This window comes from Hirundo rustica, chromosome Z, assembly GCF_015227805.2.
Source record: "Hirundo rustica isolate bHirRus1 chromosome Z, bHirRus1.pri.v3, whole genome shotgun sequence".
Taxonomy (NCBI): domain Eukaryota; kingdom Metazoa; phylum Chordata; class Aves; order Passeriformes; family Hirundinidae; genus Hirundo; species Hirundo rustica.
In genome coordinates this window covers 12,935,727-12,951,761 of record NC_053488.1, presented here as the reverse complement: position 1 = coordinate 12,951,761, position 16,035 = coordinate 12,935,727, and the positions used below count along the sequence as shown (strand labels likewise).

Genomic DNA, 16,035 nt, shown 5'->3' with positions numbered 1-16,035 from the left:
CTAAAAAACCTGTAACTTCACAGGGAGGAAATCTCTACCCTGGGTGGAGCAGTGTGGCACTTGCATGCCACAGAAATATAAAAATATTAGGTACTGTTTCATGAGTGTTATTAGTGGCTCAGCATTCAAACTAGTGGGTGAAATTAAATGTATCCATTCAGAACAGTTTAACATTACACTTCACATTTCTCTTTAGATGTAAGTTAGTACCACTGGATGTTAAAAGCAGCATGTTTTATTCTAAAACATCTACATCTATTCTATCAAAGATGCTTTCTGCTATCTCTTCTAATGAAAGTAAATATGCATACCTGATGCAAAATGAAGTCCACATTAAATCTGTACAAATAAAATGGCAATTTAAAACACTATTTAATCATCATAACGAGTACAAATATACACATATAATTGCACACATGAACCATACAAGTGCACTTTGTAAACATTGTGGGTGTAAAATTCCACGATGGAGCAGCTGCATCATGTTTAACCACCCGGGACGGTCACTGCTCTCATACCGGCCAATTCCAGGCACTGTTCTGTCAGCTACGCTTGTCTGCTCAGCTGACTAAAAACCTCTGGATAAAACCGGGCAGATTTTCGTTTAATTTCTGCTTTCATTACACTCTTTAGGAAGCTATCGATGGCAAGCTGCCGGCCGAGGAGCCGCGGCGGCGCCGCGTACGGAGCCTGCGGCGGCGGTGCCCGCGGCGCAGGGCTCTCGCTGAGGCACGGTGGTCTCTGCCGCGCTCGTCCCGGCGCTTCTCCGGCAGCGGGGGGGGAAGCGCGAACACCCCTTTCCCGACGAAAGTGGGGAGCGTGCCATCGGGTGGGGTGCGCTGCCAGCCTCACGCTGCGTTGGCCCCGCTCCGCCCCGCCCGGCACTCGGGTGCCCGGAGCCGCGGGGGTCTCAGCGCGGCACCCATCGGAAGCGGTGCCCGCCGGCCGCGGTGCGGAGAGTGAAGGCGTTTCCCTGCGGGAATGCCAGGGTGCGTATGGAGCCCTCCTCCCCCAGCGCCGCCCGCAGGCTGCAGCCCCCCTCCAGCTCCCCGCCGACCGGGCGCGGCGCGGCGCGGCCCGTGCGCAGCCCGCGGAAGGCGCCGTGCAGACGCGGGCCCGGCCGCGGGCGCTTGGCTGTGGGGCTGCCTCCCGGGCTGTGTCCCGGGCTGCCGCCGAGGCTGTCCCCCGACACGTCTCCCTCGCTGCTCCCCAGGCTGCGCAGGGCGGCGCGGCACTTCTCCGACACGGCCCGCAGCATGGCGTCCACGCACTCCGCATCCTCCAGGCCGGTCCCGGCCGGGGCAGCGGAGGCGGGAGAAGGAGGTAAAGGATGAAGAGGAGGAGGAGGAAGGGCTGTCCCGTCGGCGCTTTGCGGGAGCATCAGCGTCTGCTGGCGAGAGGAAGCGCGAGTTCCGCGATCTGCACCGCACAGGCCAGTCCTGTTCCGCAGCACACTGTGCTCTGCTGCTCCATCCCACACCTCACCGCACTGCCCCGAGCCGTACCACGCTGACACCCCACTGCCCTGCTCCACCCCGCACTGCTTTACCCCACACCGTAACCATCCACCTTGCCCTGCCCCACCTCGTCCACACCACCCCGTCCCACTCCACACAACTCCCACAATGCACATTTCCATCCCACATTTTCCCCAGGCCCTGTCCCACTCCATGCTGCCTCACTCTGCACCCTATTCCCCCCTGCATCCGACGTCAGACTGTCCCCCAGGGACCCGCTGGGTCGTGGGGCAGCCATGAGAGATGGTGAGCAGCACTCACGTCAAGGACAGCGGCCAGCTGCCTGGCCTGACTTGCCAGCTCCTTCAGCTGCACGTTGCTCTCCCGCAGTGTCACCAGCTCTTCCTGCCTCTGTGTGAGGGTCTCCTGCAGCTGCAAAGCACAAATGGGGAAAGGGGTGGTTGAGGCAGCCCTGCTACCCAGGGCCCGGGGGATGCTGCGCAGTACGGCCCTGCAGCTGTCTCAGCAGGATGTGACAGGACAAGCCTGGTGCAGTCTGGGGAGGGTTTTGGGGTCCCTACCTGGCTGTTTGCTTCCAGGGCATCTCCCAACGCTTTCTGGTGCTGGTCTGCCAGGTCCCTCCAGCACAGCTCAGGAGAAGACAGGTGCTGTGGGGGCACCTGCACCAACAGGCTACTCTGCAGCTGTGGGGTGCAGGGCCCAAAAGCCACCTCCTCATCGAGTGGGAAATCATAGGCAGTACAATCCAGTGGTGGTGGCACTAAAGCTGACACTTCTGGGAAGGAATAACCACAAGTGTTAAGTGGAAGTATTAATGTTTGTTCCCAGCACACCATTCTGTTTCTAAACATCCCTCTGATATGTCCTGAAAAGCTTTTACTCTCCTGTGACCGCTGTGCACCCTAAATCTGTTTGGATTTTTTCTGTCTCCTGTGGGAGAAAGCTCAGTGACAGCTCAGGTCTCTAAGGAAGTGTGCAAGAATGCACCACCTCACAGACTGTCCCGTGGTGGGACAAACATGCAGTGAGTGGGCATCCAAAATTTAACAAAAAAAAAAAAAAAAAAAAAAAAAAAAGAGAGAGAGACCAGATGCAGAACTACTGCAGTTGTGCACACGCAGGTACATTTGGCTCAGGTAAGGAAAAATATCTACTTGCCAGATATAAAATCACCGATGGTATCTCTGAATTCCTGGAAATCAAACTCCGGCCCATCCTGGAAGCCAGGACCCTGGCAGAGGTGAAGGCAATGATCCAGTGAGCAGGGTCCAGGGCTTGGATCTGCCCCCACTACTGCTCATACTGTTTCAGCAGTGTCTGCTGCCTGTGCTCAGCACCTTGCCACAGTTCCAGCGCCCCCAACCACCAACCCCTTGCCACTTGCCACTAACCCATCTGACACACGGGACAAGATGCTGTCTTGTGATGTGCCCATTTTGCAGGTGGGAAACCTGAGGCTAGGGGAGTTTGCCAGCACCCATCTGCTTGAGAGCGCTACCCCTCCAGGAGCCAAGCGCAGCCTAGGCTGGTCTGAACAGTAGGTTTACCTGCTGCAGGGTCACAGGGCAAGCTGGGGTGGTGGGAAGAACGGGGGCAGAGGCTGCCAAATCCTGCCAGTTGATGGTGCTGAGCACTGAGGACAGTCAGAGACAAAGGTGAGTAGCGCAGGCAGGGGTGGACATAGCCAGCGGGGCGCGGCAAAATGAGGAGCACGGCTGAGGGACATCTATGAGCGTGGCCAGGGAATGCAGGGCTGGGAAACAGGGCGCGAAGGCCCCAGGGGGGATACCGTGTGGATCATGGAGAGGGGTCATGGCCGGGGGAGCGCGGTGGAGGGTAAGGTGGGGGTGCCACGGCCGGGGGATGTAAGGCTGAGCAGCACGGTGGGGGACACCAGAAGGGCGCAGAAGGAGGAACGGGGAGGGATACACGCCCGGGGGGTAAAGGCTGTCCGCCGCGGGCTGACTCACCGAGGGCGGGAGCGGCGGGGGCCGGCGAGGCGCCGCTGCGGCGGGCACGGGGCGGGGGAGCCCGGGGGCTCCGGGCGGCCGGAGGCATACACGCCGTGTCCCCGCCGGGCCGGGCCGGCTTCTTGGCTAGGCGGGCGGGCGCGCCCTGGACCGTGTTGGGGCAGATGCTGCCGAAGGCTCGGCGGCGGCCGACCTGCTCCATGCCGGCGCCGCGGCCCCGGCCCCTGCCGCTGCTCCAGCTCCGGCGCGCCCTCCGCCCCGCGTCCCGCTCGGCGCCGCCCCGCGAGCAGGGGCGCGGGGGGCTGCGGCCATGGCGGGGGCTGCCCGCCCGCCTTCACTCCTCCGGGGCGCCGAAACCTCCCGCCGCCGCCCCGGGCCGCGCCGCCGCCTCCCGCGCCCGCCCAGCCCTTTCCCCGCGCCCGCCGAGCCTGGGCGCGCCGAGGCGGCTGCTCCGGAGGGAAACTCGAGGGCCACGGCCGTCCCCCCCCCAGCGCCTCACCCCCGCAGGTCTCTGCCGGGCACCGCGGGCGTCAGCTTGGGGGCTGGGCCAGCCTCGATACCGATGTTACAGGGGTAGGGGCCGTCTGCGTTGAAAGCCACGGGGGACGGGAGACGGGGATGTGTTATGTCGGAGAAAAAAACCCGCCCATGGCACCTTGAGGGTACCGATTCCAGCACTGGCAGAGGGTCCCACCCGCTGCTACGGCAAGTCCTGCTGAAATCACTGGCGGGGTTGGCGGAGGATGAGCTGGCCCTTATTTGCCTGCGGTGGGCATTTCCTGTAACAGCAAAGTGGACAAGGTTTGCTCGTTCTGCCTCGGCACCTGACGGCAGGTAGGACTTGGAGCGCCGCCCGGCGTCCGGGTCCCCCCTGCGCTGAAAGGTGCGCGCTCCCTAGGCAGCTCTAGGTGTCTTAACACCACTTTTGTGCACAGACACAAATGAAGAAAATTAAATACTTTACAACACTGACTGTTTTCTGCCCTCGAATGTGTCAATCTGCTCAGGAGAGTGCATCTGGATTATAGACCTGCTGGAAACCTAAATAAACAACAAACCCAGCTGTTATTATTCCGCTCTCTGTTTTCCTACACTTATGTCAGCTCATCTAATTTTTTTTTTCTTTTTCTTTTTTTTCTTTTTCTTTTTCTTTTTTTTCTTTTTCTTTTTCTTTTTTCCCCGGGCCACGACCAAGACAACGGGTGCATTTTGAAACGGGTGATGCTCAATAGCCAGAAATAAACCGTCCCCAGACTGGTGTCTATAGAGCTGGTATTTGTTTATTGGCAGCACTGGAGGTGAGGGGACTTTCTCCACCTAACTCATCCACCCTTGTCAAGTGCTGTGGATTATTTATACAGTAAGTATTGCTTAATATTGCTATGTCATTATAACATCATCATATATGTACCGGAACTGATTTACTTGATGTTATCACATGGTTATATATTGTTCTGTACTGGGCTTGTGCTTCCCCAGTTTAGGTGATCTTGGGGGCCTTCTTCAATGAGGGCTCAAGGTCCACCTCACATCTGAACTTTTCAACTTTGTCTTTGGACCATGCAGAGTTACGGTCCTCCTTGGTCTTTCTGGATCTAACTGGTCTAAATTCTTAATTTTGAGGCTAATTTGCCTTACATTTGTGAATTACTCATTTGTACATCCTGCTGCTTCCCAATGTAGCTGTATTTGTCTATTTTTGAAATTATTTACCTGGAGAATTTCCATTTATTAAGCATAAAGCAACTAGTTAACCATATATTAACTATTACATTGTACAGAAATTTATAATTCAGGTTATATTGGTATCTTACAACTTAAGATGTATAAGATCTTGTAATTTTGACCCAAGTAATATAGGCGTCATGGGAAATGACACTACTGGGCATCTTTATTTCTGGGGGATTGAGTTAACTGGCGGGGTGAATTGGTTATGTGCCGATGTGTTTCCTCTCCCAGCAGCATCCCCATACTGCCAGCAAGTAAATGTACAGAGGTAACAAGAAAAAAGCGTTTACTCAACCTTCAGTTGGTCCTTACACTGTTATCTTTATGAACCACTCCTCAATTAAATAACACAGGATGAGAGATTCAGTAAATTATTTACATGCTGGACTTAAAAAAATACAGCAAAGGGACAGTGCATATGACATGACACATAAAGTAGTTTGCAAGACGCCGTCTAATTTTTAAGCTCCAATCACACCGAAGCATAGCGGATCAGACTGCACTGACAGTGGAGCACGAACTCCGAGCCAGAGCCGTCGCCACCACCACCTGCTGTCAGCGGTCACCCCAGAGCCAGGGGCACTTCTGGGCCACTTCCGAGGGCAGGAGGAGAGACAAAGACCGCCCGTTCAGAGACACCAGGAGCTGAAGCTGGTCCATGCAGTCCCGCAGGAGCTCCTCCGGGTAGCCGCTCACTCGCAGGTCCAGGGGGCTGCGGTGGCTCAGGAGCCGGTCCGCCAGCCCCAGGCTGCTGGCGGCCAGCAGAGAGGGCGCGTATTTGGTGAAGGCATAGTCAGCCAGGCTCAGTTCCGTGACACCCGCCGCCAGGCTCCGGGCGTCCGCCGCCTCCCCAGCGTCGGCTCCCCGAGCCTCCAGCCGCACCTGGCTGAAGTGCTCCAGGAAGAAGCTGACGGTGGGCGCTGCTAGGTCGAAGTCCAGGCGATGCAGGACGATGCACTCCAGGTTGCGGAGCTGCTGGCGGGTAAAGGCGTCGCAGCAGAGGGCGAGGAGCTCTTTCACGCTAGGAGGGTGCACTTCCACCTGCGAGCGGGGACAGGAGTGAGGACGATGCCGCCGGGAAGCAGCGGAGGGCAGCTGGCGCGGAGCCCGGCAGGTCTGTGGCCCCCTCAGGCTGGTCTCGGCGGTGCAGAGACCCTGGCGGCGGGGCAGCCGGGCCCCGGGGCCGTCCTACCTGTTTGCAGGCGATGAGCAGAGCTGTTACCCCCAGGAGCTGGAAGCAGTCGGCGGCCACGGGGGTGGTGGCGAGAAAGCGGTCGAGGATGTTGACGGCCAAGCAGAGTGCCTCCAAAGAGAGCCCGAAATGCCGGTGCACGGGGATGAGCCAGCTGACCAGCTTGCAGCGCGCCTCTGCCGTCACCTAGGGCACCGGCAGCGGGCATCAGATGGGGCCGACCCCGGCCTCCCCCGCCCGCTCCCCGCCGCCAGCCCCGCTGCCTCTACCTGCGGCTGTCGGGCGAGCGGCTCCCGCGGCTGGAAGCGGCTCTCCAGCCCCTTGCGGGAGCGGTACCAGCTCTCGCCGTAGTCGCGGAAAGCCTGCAGCTCCTGCGCGCTCCCCCCCCGCCGCCGCCGCCGTCCCCTGGCGCCGCCGCCGTGCCGGGCGCCGCGGGCAGCCCCCAGGGGAGCCGCCGGGCCCCCGACGCTCCGGAGTGCCGCCGCACCGCCCGCTCGCCGCCGTCACCATGGGCTGGGCGGCCGCGGCAGCTCAGCTCCGGCCGCGGCAGCTCAGCTCCGGCCGCGGCGCTGGCTATTTGAGCGGCGTGGTAGCCGCCGAAGCCGTCACCGCCCGCCTCCCGGACACCCCGCCCCGCCCGTTCTGGGGAGGTCGTCTGAGCGCTTAGGGGACCACCGTCTCCAAAACAAAATCCGAGCCACCGAAACGTCTGTCTCTTCTCTGGGCGCCTGCCCTCGGGCCAGAAGGCTGTGGTGGAGGCACCGTGGAACCGTGACCCGCCCACCACGGGCTCCTCGCTCTCGCACGGCAGGGAGAGCAAACCGGACAGCAGTGCTGTAAACTCAGGAATGCGGCCACCTGAAGCTGCTGCATCGCTCCAGCTCCGAGCAATTCAACTCGGAACCTCGCAGGCTTTAACAGCTACCCATCACTCCCCACAAGTAACACAGTGCAGGTCACTAGAAACAGCACAAATACACCAGGAGAGATAACCAGGAATGCTGGAGCTACTGGGGGAGTACAGGTCTCAGATACCCTTCCATTTTTGTAATGGAGCACTATTTTGAACAGCTGAACACAGGAAAATCAAACCTGCACTCCAACCACACATTTATAGTGTGTTATAGATGTGGAAAGACCTGGAGAAAGAAAACCTCTTTTTAGGGTTAAGCACTAAGAAAGATGCCAGTGGGAAACGAGCTTCAAAGCCCATGATATAGAAGCAAAACAGGGAGGACGTGGGAATTCTACAACGTGAATAGCAGGAGCAGGAACTCCTCTCCAAGCTGAGGACAGAGAGCAGGAGAACACGCTGCCTTTAAAGAAAAGAAAATAACACACTGCAGACTACAGCTGAGATTATGGTGACAAAGATCCAGAGATGCTGAGTGCTCTTGTGTATGACAAATGCTTTGAGAAAAGTAACACAAAGGTGTTAACACAAGTCTTTATTAAATAAATAGAGCAAAAGAGAAAATTCATCCACCCAAAAGAGTACAGGCACAAAAGCTGCTCATGTCTACTGCAGAAGGAGAAAGCCAACATAGCATCTTTTTTTTTTTTTAAAGATAACTGTGCTTATCTGTACACCACAGTGTGACCTCCTTAATCTGTTTTGCAAAAAACTGTTGCTCACGCAGAAGATCGTGCAATTTCCCAGTTATTACAATATATCCCCTTAATTTATTTCAGTTATTTATTTAAAAGATTACAAAGCAGAGCATGCTACAGAAACACAAAGAATAACTCTGAATTTCAACATTACCACCTATAAATGGAAAAAACCCCTCTTATTCATCACAGTTGAGTAAGGGAGAAGAACTCAAAACACAATTCACACTTTCCCTAGGCTCTAACCATTTAAGACCAACACCTAATTTGAAAAATTCAAACCCAAAAGAAAGAGGAGCTTGCTAGTTACTGAATTACTGAGACGTTTTTCTAATTTGTGTTTCCCAAAGACACAAATAAAATATCTCAACCAAAACAAAACCTAGGAAATTTGTTTAGGGTATGGATTTAGTTTATATCTTCAATGAATAAAATTTGCACGTTTTGGTTTCAGTGCGGCAATCCTGAAGGCAAAGTTGAGGTCTTAAAGCCTAAGACCAAAACTTCCTGTCCAAATGTTTCCTTGCCTAAATGGCATCATAAAAAACCCCCAAAAGTCACTTCCTGTCTCCTATGAAATCAGGACAACCACTAGATTATCGTAATGCATAAAGGAATAACAGATGTGATCCCTGCTCCTTCAGAGCTGTTAGCAAACAGCTTTCCTCCTCCAAAACTGAGTGAAATCTAATGTGCACAAGCTGGACAGCAATACCAGTTCCACTGTGATAATCTAACTGGATAGGCTCCATATATCTTGCATTTTTACGCACTCAAGTTTCCTCAGAGCCCTTTTTGTATATGATTAACCTCTACTGTATAAAATCTTTATTCTTCTGATTAAACAGAAGTTGTCATCTACACTGTGCTTCTGTCTGTAAAGCCAGTTTCTATTTAACTGCAACTATTAAATGGCAAATCCACCCCACCAATATATTCCTTATTCTTGAAAGTTGAGTTGGCAATCTAAAATTGCACTTCATAATTAGATATAGTGTGGATAGGTAAAATGTGAGACCATCTGATTCATTAAGCTACTCATTTAAATATAATTAAGTATTAAAGAAACAGGAAAAAAAGGGATCACACAGACATCCAGTCATTGTGAGCAAGTAGGGTAGGAGAGAACTGCCACTGGAAGTTTCCATTTGGAGCTTCTCTGATATTTACTTGAAGAGGGTCAATGTGAATTTTGATCAATGAGTGGGAAAAAAACACATGATCATCTCTTGAAGAGGGCTTGCAAAGCTATGCAAAATTTAACATACAAAAAAAGGGACAGCAACTACAGTTGCAGGAGTTGCAAGGATCAGGGTAAACAGGGAGGAACAACTGTGAGAAGAGGCACATCCTCTTTGGGAGGAGCTACTGGTCAGCACATGTCTTGCTGAGCACTCATTCACAGCAGTCCATACTATCATCTTATTGATGCTTATAGAGCATCTTCTCAATGTAAATCATACAGAAAAATTAAGACTTCTCTGTATATACTGTAAATTAATACCGCCAAAGGAAAAAAGCCATATAGGAAACCCATATGAGAAACACTTGTCTTCTGTTTGCACACATGGAATTCTCAGCTGAGATTCAGGACTGAATCTTCAATCATCTGTACACACTGTACTGATGGCATGATTAGCACATTGAACTAAAAAACAGGAATTGTTCATAGCAATTTCGTTTTTGAAACGAAACTGCTTGCAGTTATTATTCATACAGTCAAGACAAATGGCACCAAATATACTGTAAAGGCTAAACATATTCAATCTTCATCTTTAAACTGATAAAGGCTAATCCTATGCAAAATGATGCGATCTATCCCCATTGTGGCTGGTATCAACCACACCAAGAATTTAAATACTTCCAATTAACGTTGGAGTGTATTAATTTCCCCTGCAATCACTGAAGCTCTGATTCGTTACTGATTTCTGATTTCAGTTACCATTTTCTGTTTTTATCAGCTCTTTGATGATGTGTAAGACCTTGTCATCTGGAAAAGAAAAAAAACCACAGTGTGTGAAAAACAGCAAGCTTAAAAACGGATTCCCAAAACGCCAAAAATTGTAAGAGAAGTCTAGCTCTCAGCAACTAAAATTTTTAATGTTTTCAGCTATGCCAGCATCAAAAGCAAAACAACTGGTTACCATTTGGCAAGGAAAAGGACAAACATCAAAATTTACATCATGATAAAATTATTCAATGAACTACCGATGACCATTTCAGTACTCCACAAAAGAGACTGGGAAAGTTGTGGGTTAACTATAGATACATCAGCATATAGGAACTCCCTTTCTTCCCCACCTACAATATGCTCCTGAATATCCAGGGTCCAAATTTTAAATTGTGCTCCGCTATCCCTTACTTTTGGGAACCAACATGCCATTGATTAACCTAGATTTTGACACAGCTTGCGTAACACTGGTAAGTTATCCATGCCTAGGACTCTCCACACACAATCTCAATTCTATTTTAAGATGCATGCCTCACCATTACTACCACTACCTTGAATGTTGTTACCAGGGATATCTTTAAAACAGCTGTTGTGCAGGTCTTTGTACATCTGAGGTGAGCCACATATGCCAGGTTAATAATGACTTTCTGGACACCTCTTACTGGAACTTTCATGTCACACATGCTGCTGTGTGAGGCTTCAGTGTACTAATGATTCCTCAGATTTGCTAAAAGGTCCACTTAACAAACAGTAACGCCAGCAATAAGCTACCTTCAAGTGACATTTTGGGATTTTCAAGTTTCTTCTTCAAAACAGACTCAATAAGCACTCTCAGCTGTTTGAAAATCACTGCTATCTTAACAGGAGCCTATAAAGAAAAGACAAACATTTGCACTATCAGACATTTCACACAAAAATACAGATCAAAATATTACCCTACATAAAACCAGAAGTTTATAACAAGGTTCATGCAAACATGATGCACATACGTGATTTTAATGGTAATGATAATCATGATGGACAGGGAGAAGTCATGAAATGACTGGGCTTATATTATGCCTTAGCTTTAGGCACCAGATGATTGTAGTATCAAAGTCTGAAGAAGAGCAGCTTGGAAGGGTAACTTAGAATGTGTTCCCACACAACCAGCATAAGGGGAAATCATCAGCTTGCCAATAAGCTACCCAGTTAATTGCCTTTTCCCCCTCAAGGTAACAAAGTTCAAATTACATTTATACCTGAAATAAAAGAGCTACACATTTGCCTCTTGGGAGACCTGCCAATCCTTCTGACAAAGCAATCACAAGCCTTTCCTAAATCTCACTAGGAATTTGGATACCTAAAACTGAACTGTCTCCCAAAAATACTTAATTTTATCCTTTCCTCCTTATTTCAATCTTTATTTCATTTATATGCTGCCTGTGGTAGAACAAGTAAGTTCTATGGCAGAAGCACAAAATGCAATGTATTCTGCTCAGTGTCTCAGCAGAAAAGTGGAAATTCTGAAACACTCTGTAAGACGTGATTAGCCCAGCAACTGCACAACTGTGGCCATCCAAGGACCAGAAGAAAAAAAATTTCCAACAAACCCACAAGGGACTTGCTTTTTAAAATTCCCTGTTCATGATAAGCAGTTAACTGAATTAGATGAATGCTTCCTTAGATCATCAGACTGCAAAAAATTGTTTTGTTGCTTACAGATGTCTTTGAGAGCAGCACAAGGCCCAGAGCAAGAGGGAGCACAGAATATTGTAACCACATAGCTGCCAGGATAGCGACAGAGAGAATTTACAGAGGATCTTTTCATGACAACTATTTTGTCTGCAAAAATATGCTAGGAAAGTACTCTCAGTTTTCCAGTTTCCAAATAAAACTTAGACATGCAGAAAGGAAAAAACCGAATCAAGAAAACCAAATACTCCAAACCCAAGTAAGCAGCTACTTTACAATTTGGACTTTTTTCCTTTTTCAAACAATTCTGTCTGCACTACAGAACAGTATATACAATAGTGTGCTAAAGATAAAAAAGTAGTTACAAGATTATAAAATTGTAGGAAAGGGTCCTATAAAAATAGTACACTCTGCCTTCAGTACAAGCGCTATAAAAAAAGGTTTACTCTGCATCCATTTTCAATACCTTTTCTGAAAGAACACTTCCTAAAGAGACAGGGGACTGATTTGTTGCAAACCACACACATCAAGTCTACTCTTTTGAGTGAGAATTTTTATGATTTCATTACATGTATATAAAATCTCCCATCGTTATCTTCAATTTTCTCCCCCTTTTCTCCCTCTTGTCTCCATCTCCCATACACAGTGGTCTGAATCAAGTTAATACATTAACTATGTAATACAAAAGCTCATGGAATCACAAAAGGTAGTTTAGTTATTACTACAATGCACCTGAAAATGGATCCAACCATCAACTGTCAGGAGACGCTCGCGATGCTGGACTTCTATATCCCCACCAAAAAGCAAAATGGGAAAGGGGGATATTAAAGTAGTTTCTCTCAAATACACCTTGGCATACCTCACCTGCATATAAACAAACACAAACAATTAAAAACAGCAACAAAAAATACCAAACCATGTAACATCCATAACACTAAATTTGATTGACACTTCTACAGGCAAAAATTACACTTTTTTCCCCCTTTTCAAGATGTGACCAAAACAGTTATTGCACACAATCAATAGCTATTTGTATGCCTTCCACAACATAAAATAATGCAACTCTAAGTGACAGGCTTATATGCTACAAGTTATCTAAAGCCAGTTACCCCCTTAAAGCTCAAATGAAGAGATAATGTTAACCTAGAGGTGTTCACAGAAGCAACACAAAATGTAAAAACACTACTGAAGCATAAGGTAGGCAAAGCTCATTAATTATACACTCTCCTTGGGAGCAGCTGTTTTATCAGTTTGTCTACATTCACATATGCACATGCATAAATGTGGTACACAGAGATGCATACACTGCATGAACTATGGGGCTCAGCATGTGCTGCTTCTGGCTTTGGAACATCTCAAAGACAAAATGGGGTGCAATGAGTTGTAGTGGGGAGAATGGACATAAGAAGAGTGCATCTTCACAAAAAAGTGCAGGCTTTGTTTGCCCCACTGTTCATGGAATAACTTACCTACATTAGCTGCTGTCTTGTCATTACACTCGGATGTTCTTGGGGGTCGGGAAATATTTTCAACTCTCAAAAAATACTATCACTTTATATACATTAAAAAGTCTAATATTTCCTGCTTCTCTACAGTAAATTTGGCCATTAAGCAATTGCTGTAAGACTTTTGTTGTACCAGAAGTATAACTAAATACAAACACTTGAATTTAGCAAATAGCTGACAAGACCTTCTATTGAAGGTGAAAGAAGTGAAGGAAAAAAAAAAAAGGCAAAAGAAAAGGCAAAAAAAAAGAAAAAAGAAAAAAAAAGAAAAAAAACCCCAAACACCACAACACACCAAAAAAACCCCCCCAAAACCCACGCAATTTACTTAGGAAGTTCAGCAGTTCATTGCAGAATTGGTTATTTTATTACTGGGATATGTCAGTACCAAGTTTCAAAACTTTAAAACAGTAACAAACCAGACTTTGAAAAATTACTACTACATATTACTGTGTAAAAGTGTTACTAAAATCAGCAAGACTGTATTTTAAAAAATCAATTAAACTATTAAGTTAAATGATACACAGAAAATTCCTTCAATTTATAGCTACCCGTTTCACCATTAACAGATTTGTTCATGATCTTCTACTTCACCTTCTTTTTCTTCCGCACTCAGTTGACTCACTTTTACGGACTTTAGGATCATTAGATAATAAGAGACCCTTAAGATAAAGCAATTAGATATTAAATAACATACACTAGTTTGACGTGTATTAGAGGCAGAACTCCACCTTTACACAAGCTACACTCACTATCTTCAACTTACCTTCTCCTGGTAAAGCAGCCATCCATATGTCTGCAAGTCTCGATTTACAGAAGAGGGATGAACTTGTGCTTTACCCTGAGCAGTTTCTACAGTGCAAGCCAGTTTCTCTGTAATATCCACAGACTTTGTGTATAGTATTTTTCCGACGTTGTCATACAGCCCCGCAGTCAACACAGCTTTAAGAAGAGCTATTTCACTGAGAGACAGGGCTTGTGTGGCTCCATTTACATCCGATCCACACTGTGTTGAAGGTGCTGTGAACCCTGCCGCCCTGACCACCCTTATGAGTTCTTGCTTCACATCCTGAAACAAAGATGGTATCAGTAAAGTTTTGAATTTAAAACGTTACATACTCCACTTCAGCAGCAGCAAATGACACTTCATCAGAATTATTCATGCTCTCCAGGGGAAAGTCCCTTACTAGAATAACCAGTTCTATTTTTCTGCAGCCTAGCTATTTCTATGAGAAAAACATTATTTATAACATAATCTGATACATGGAATATAGGATTAGACATATGGAAATATATATGCTGCAAATACTAAATCTCTACCGGCAACTAAAATGTAAAGATACATTTGCATCAAAGATCCAGTTCTGCTTAGAAGCACTCAGTCACCCAAACTTAAAAGGAAATATCAATTAAAACGTTTTTTCACCAAAAATAAGAGGCCATTCACATATATATGTGGCTCATCTTTCAAATTAATTGTTAACAGACATGTTTGATAACAAGAATAATACAAATACTTTAATTCATTAAGTTTTGATTCTCTGATGAAAGTAAGGCCTAGCTTCTCCAGTGGTAGTGACTACAAAGCCATTTAACAAAGTGTGCGTATCAAAACTTAAATACAGACACAGCTACCTTGATTGAGCATGTGCATTTCATCAGTCTCTAAAATTCCACTTGAAATAGTAACTGTGGTATCTTTGAAAGGGAATGACATTTTCAGAGGGAAATTTTAACAAATAACTTATGAGTGGAGAACATGATGATATGTTATACCTCCAGAGTTAACAGTGAAGTTCTATTAAGGAAATTCCTTCTGCAGTAAGTCATTTCAGCACGATACCCCCCTTCCTGTCGAGCCCTTTTCCACCTAAGGAAGAAAACAGTGTCTTATTACAGCAAGAAGAAAGCCATCAAGACTGTAACAACAGAAGAGGCACTAAACTAAAAAAGAATGTATTTTGGTAAGCATTCTCCACTCTAAAATAAGTTGTTATCATGGGTTGGCACAATTTTGTTTTCTGGTTACAGAGAAATGTGAAATGTTTTTACCTGCCATGACCATGAAGTGGTTTAGGGATGGGAGGACAGGGACCTATCAAAAAGCTGGCCGGGGTATTGGCAGCTGGGTTGACCAATGGGAAATGTCAATGTGACTTTGGAAAGGACATTTAAAACTAATCTGCCGCTGATCGCTCCCCCTTCGCTTAGGAATCAGCCATGAGGTAACATCGTGGGCAGCGGCTGGCCTGTGTCAGGCCCTGCTGCCCCTCTGTGCGGCCGGGCCGGGCCGGGGCTCTGGGGGCTGCTGCCCGCACGGAGAGAGCCGGGGCCGGCTGAGCCCCTTTCCCTGCTGCGGCAGAGGAGAGAGGCGGCTGCAGCTGGGCAGTGCGGGGCCGTGAGCTCAGACCGCGGCACAAGGGGCCAGAACATGGCCCAGCGTAATCACCGCTGGCAGCGGAGAAAGCAAGCCTGCAGCTCCGTAACAACTCTGAGTTGAGCCACCCTGGATGAGACCGAGGGGTGGAAAAAAGGACATCTACCAACTTCCTCCACCAGCACAGCTTTGTATTTCCTTCAGCCTCAGGCAGCCCGGCTAGGGCACGTGGCCTTTGCAGGCCCAGGCAGATTTAACTCTTTCCAAGCAACACGGAACTTTTAAAGCACAGCTCTTCCTTGAGAGAAAGAAGAAAGAAAACAGAAGGTATGTGGAACAGACACCAAAGGAAGTCAGTTAGATTAGAAGTGAAAGAACTGATAATATTGGAATAGGACTGAAGAAGTGGACATTCTTAACCCGACTTCTCTAAGGTAAACTATGGAGAAATGGATTGTTCTTTGTAGCATCTTAGTGTTGTTGAGTACAATGCTATTCTAATCCAAATTGAGGACTGATGTAATCAAGATTTATTTGGGAACTTTAAATAAA

General features: G+C 48.1%; 3 protein-coding genes across 4 annotated transcripts in view; all 3 read right to left on the bottom strand.

The window, feature by feature from the left end:
- Positions 1-910: 910 nt before the first annotated feature.
- On the bottom strand, positions 911-3,650 carry MCIDAS (multiciliate differentiation and DNA synthesis associated cell cycle protein). The gene is made up of 4 exons (XM_040089865.1): positions 3,449-3,650; positions 2,039-2,253; positions 1,779-1,889; positions 911-1,540 (listed from the first exon to the last, which is right to left on the bottom strand). The coding sequence occupies exons 1-4, from the start codon at positions 3,648-3,650 to the stop codon at positions 911-913; spliced, it is 1,158 nt and encodes a 385-aa protein (XP_039945799.1).
- Positions 3,651-5,330: 1,680 nt separating this feature from the next.
- Positions 5,331-8,731, bottom strand: CCNO (cyclin O). The gene is made up of 5 exons (XM_040089864.2): positions 8,695-8,731; positions 6,856-7,202; positions 6,638-6,739; positions 6,369-6,554; positions 5,331-6,217 (listed from the first exon to the last, which is right to left on the bottom strand). The coding sequence occupies exons 1-5, from the start codon at positions 8,729-8,731 to the stop codon at positions 5,732-5,734; spliced, it is 1,158 nt and encodes a 385-aa protein (XP_039945798.1). The 3' UTR covers positions 5,331-5,731.
- Positions 7,802-16,035, bottom strand: part of DHX29 (DExH-box helicase 29) — a 31,680-nt gene continuing 23,446 nt past the window's right edge. For both annotated transcript variants that reach the window (XM_040089807.2, XM_040089806.1), the window contains exons 23-27: positions 14,883-14,976; positions 13,873-14,175; positions 12,334-12,465; positions 10,702-10,798; positions 7,802-9,969 (exon numbers count right to left, since the gene is read on the bottom strand). In XM_040089807.2, the coding sequence (XP_039945741.1) occupies positions 9,914-9,969; positions 10,702-10,798; positions 12,334-12,465; positions 13,873-14,175; positions 14,883-14,976 (682 nt within the window). In that variant the 3' untranslated portion in view covers positions 7,802-9,913. The remainder of the gene's footprint in view (positions 9,970-10,701; positions 10,799-12,333; positions 12,466-13,872; positions 14,176-14,882; positions 14,977-16,035) is intronic.

Coding starts and splice junctions, on each gene's coding strand:
- CCNO (XM_040089864.2), bottom strand. CDS start 8,731: ATGGAGCCTATCCAGTTAGATTATCACAGTGGAACTG. Junction 6,740..6,855: donor GTGACGGCGGCGAGCGGGCG/GTGCGGCGGCAC, acceptor GGGAGCGCGCAG/GAGCTGCAGGCTTTCCGCGA. Junction 6,555..6,637: donor CGCTCGCCCGACAGCCGCAG/GTAGAGGCAGCG, acceptor CCGGTGCCCTAG/GTGACGGCAGAGGCGCGCTG.
- MCIDAS (XM_040089865.1), bottom strand. CDS start 3,650: ATGGAGCAGGTCGGCCGCCGCCGAGCCTTCGGCAGCATCTGCCCCAAC. Junction 1,890..2,038: donor CCCTGGAAGCAAACAGCCAG/GTAGGGACCCCA, acceptor TGTGCTTTGCAG/CTGCAGGAGACCCTCACACA. Junction 1,541..1,778: donor AGCTGGCCGCTGTCCTTGAC/GTGAGTGCTGCT, acceptor GGGGTAAAGCAG/TGCGGGGTGGAGCAGGGCAG.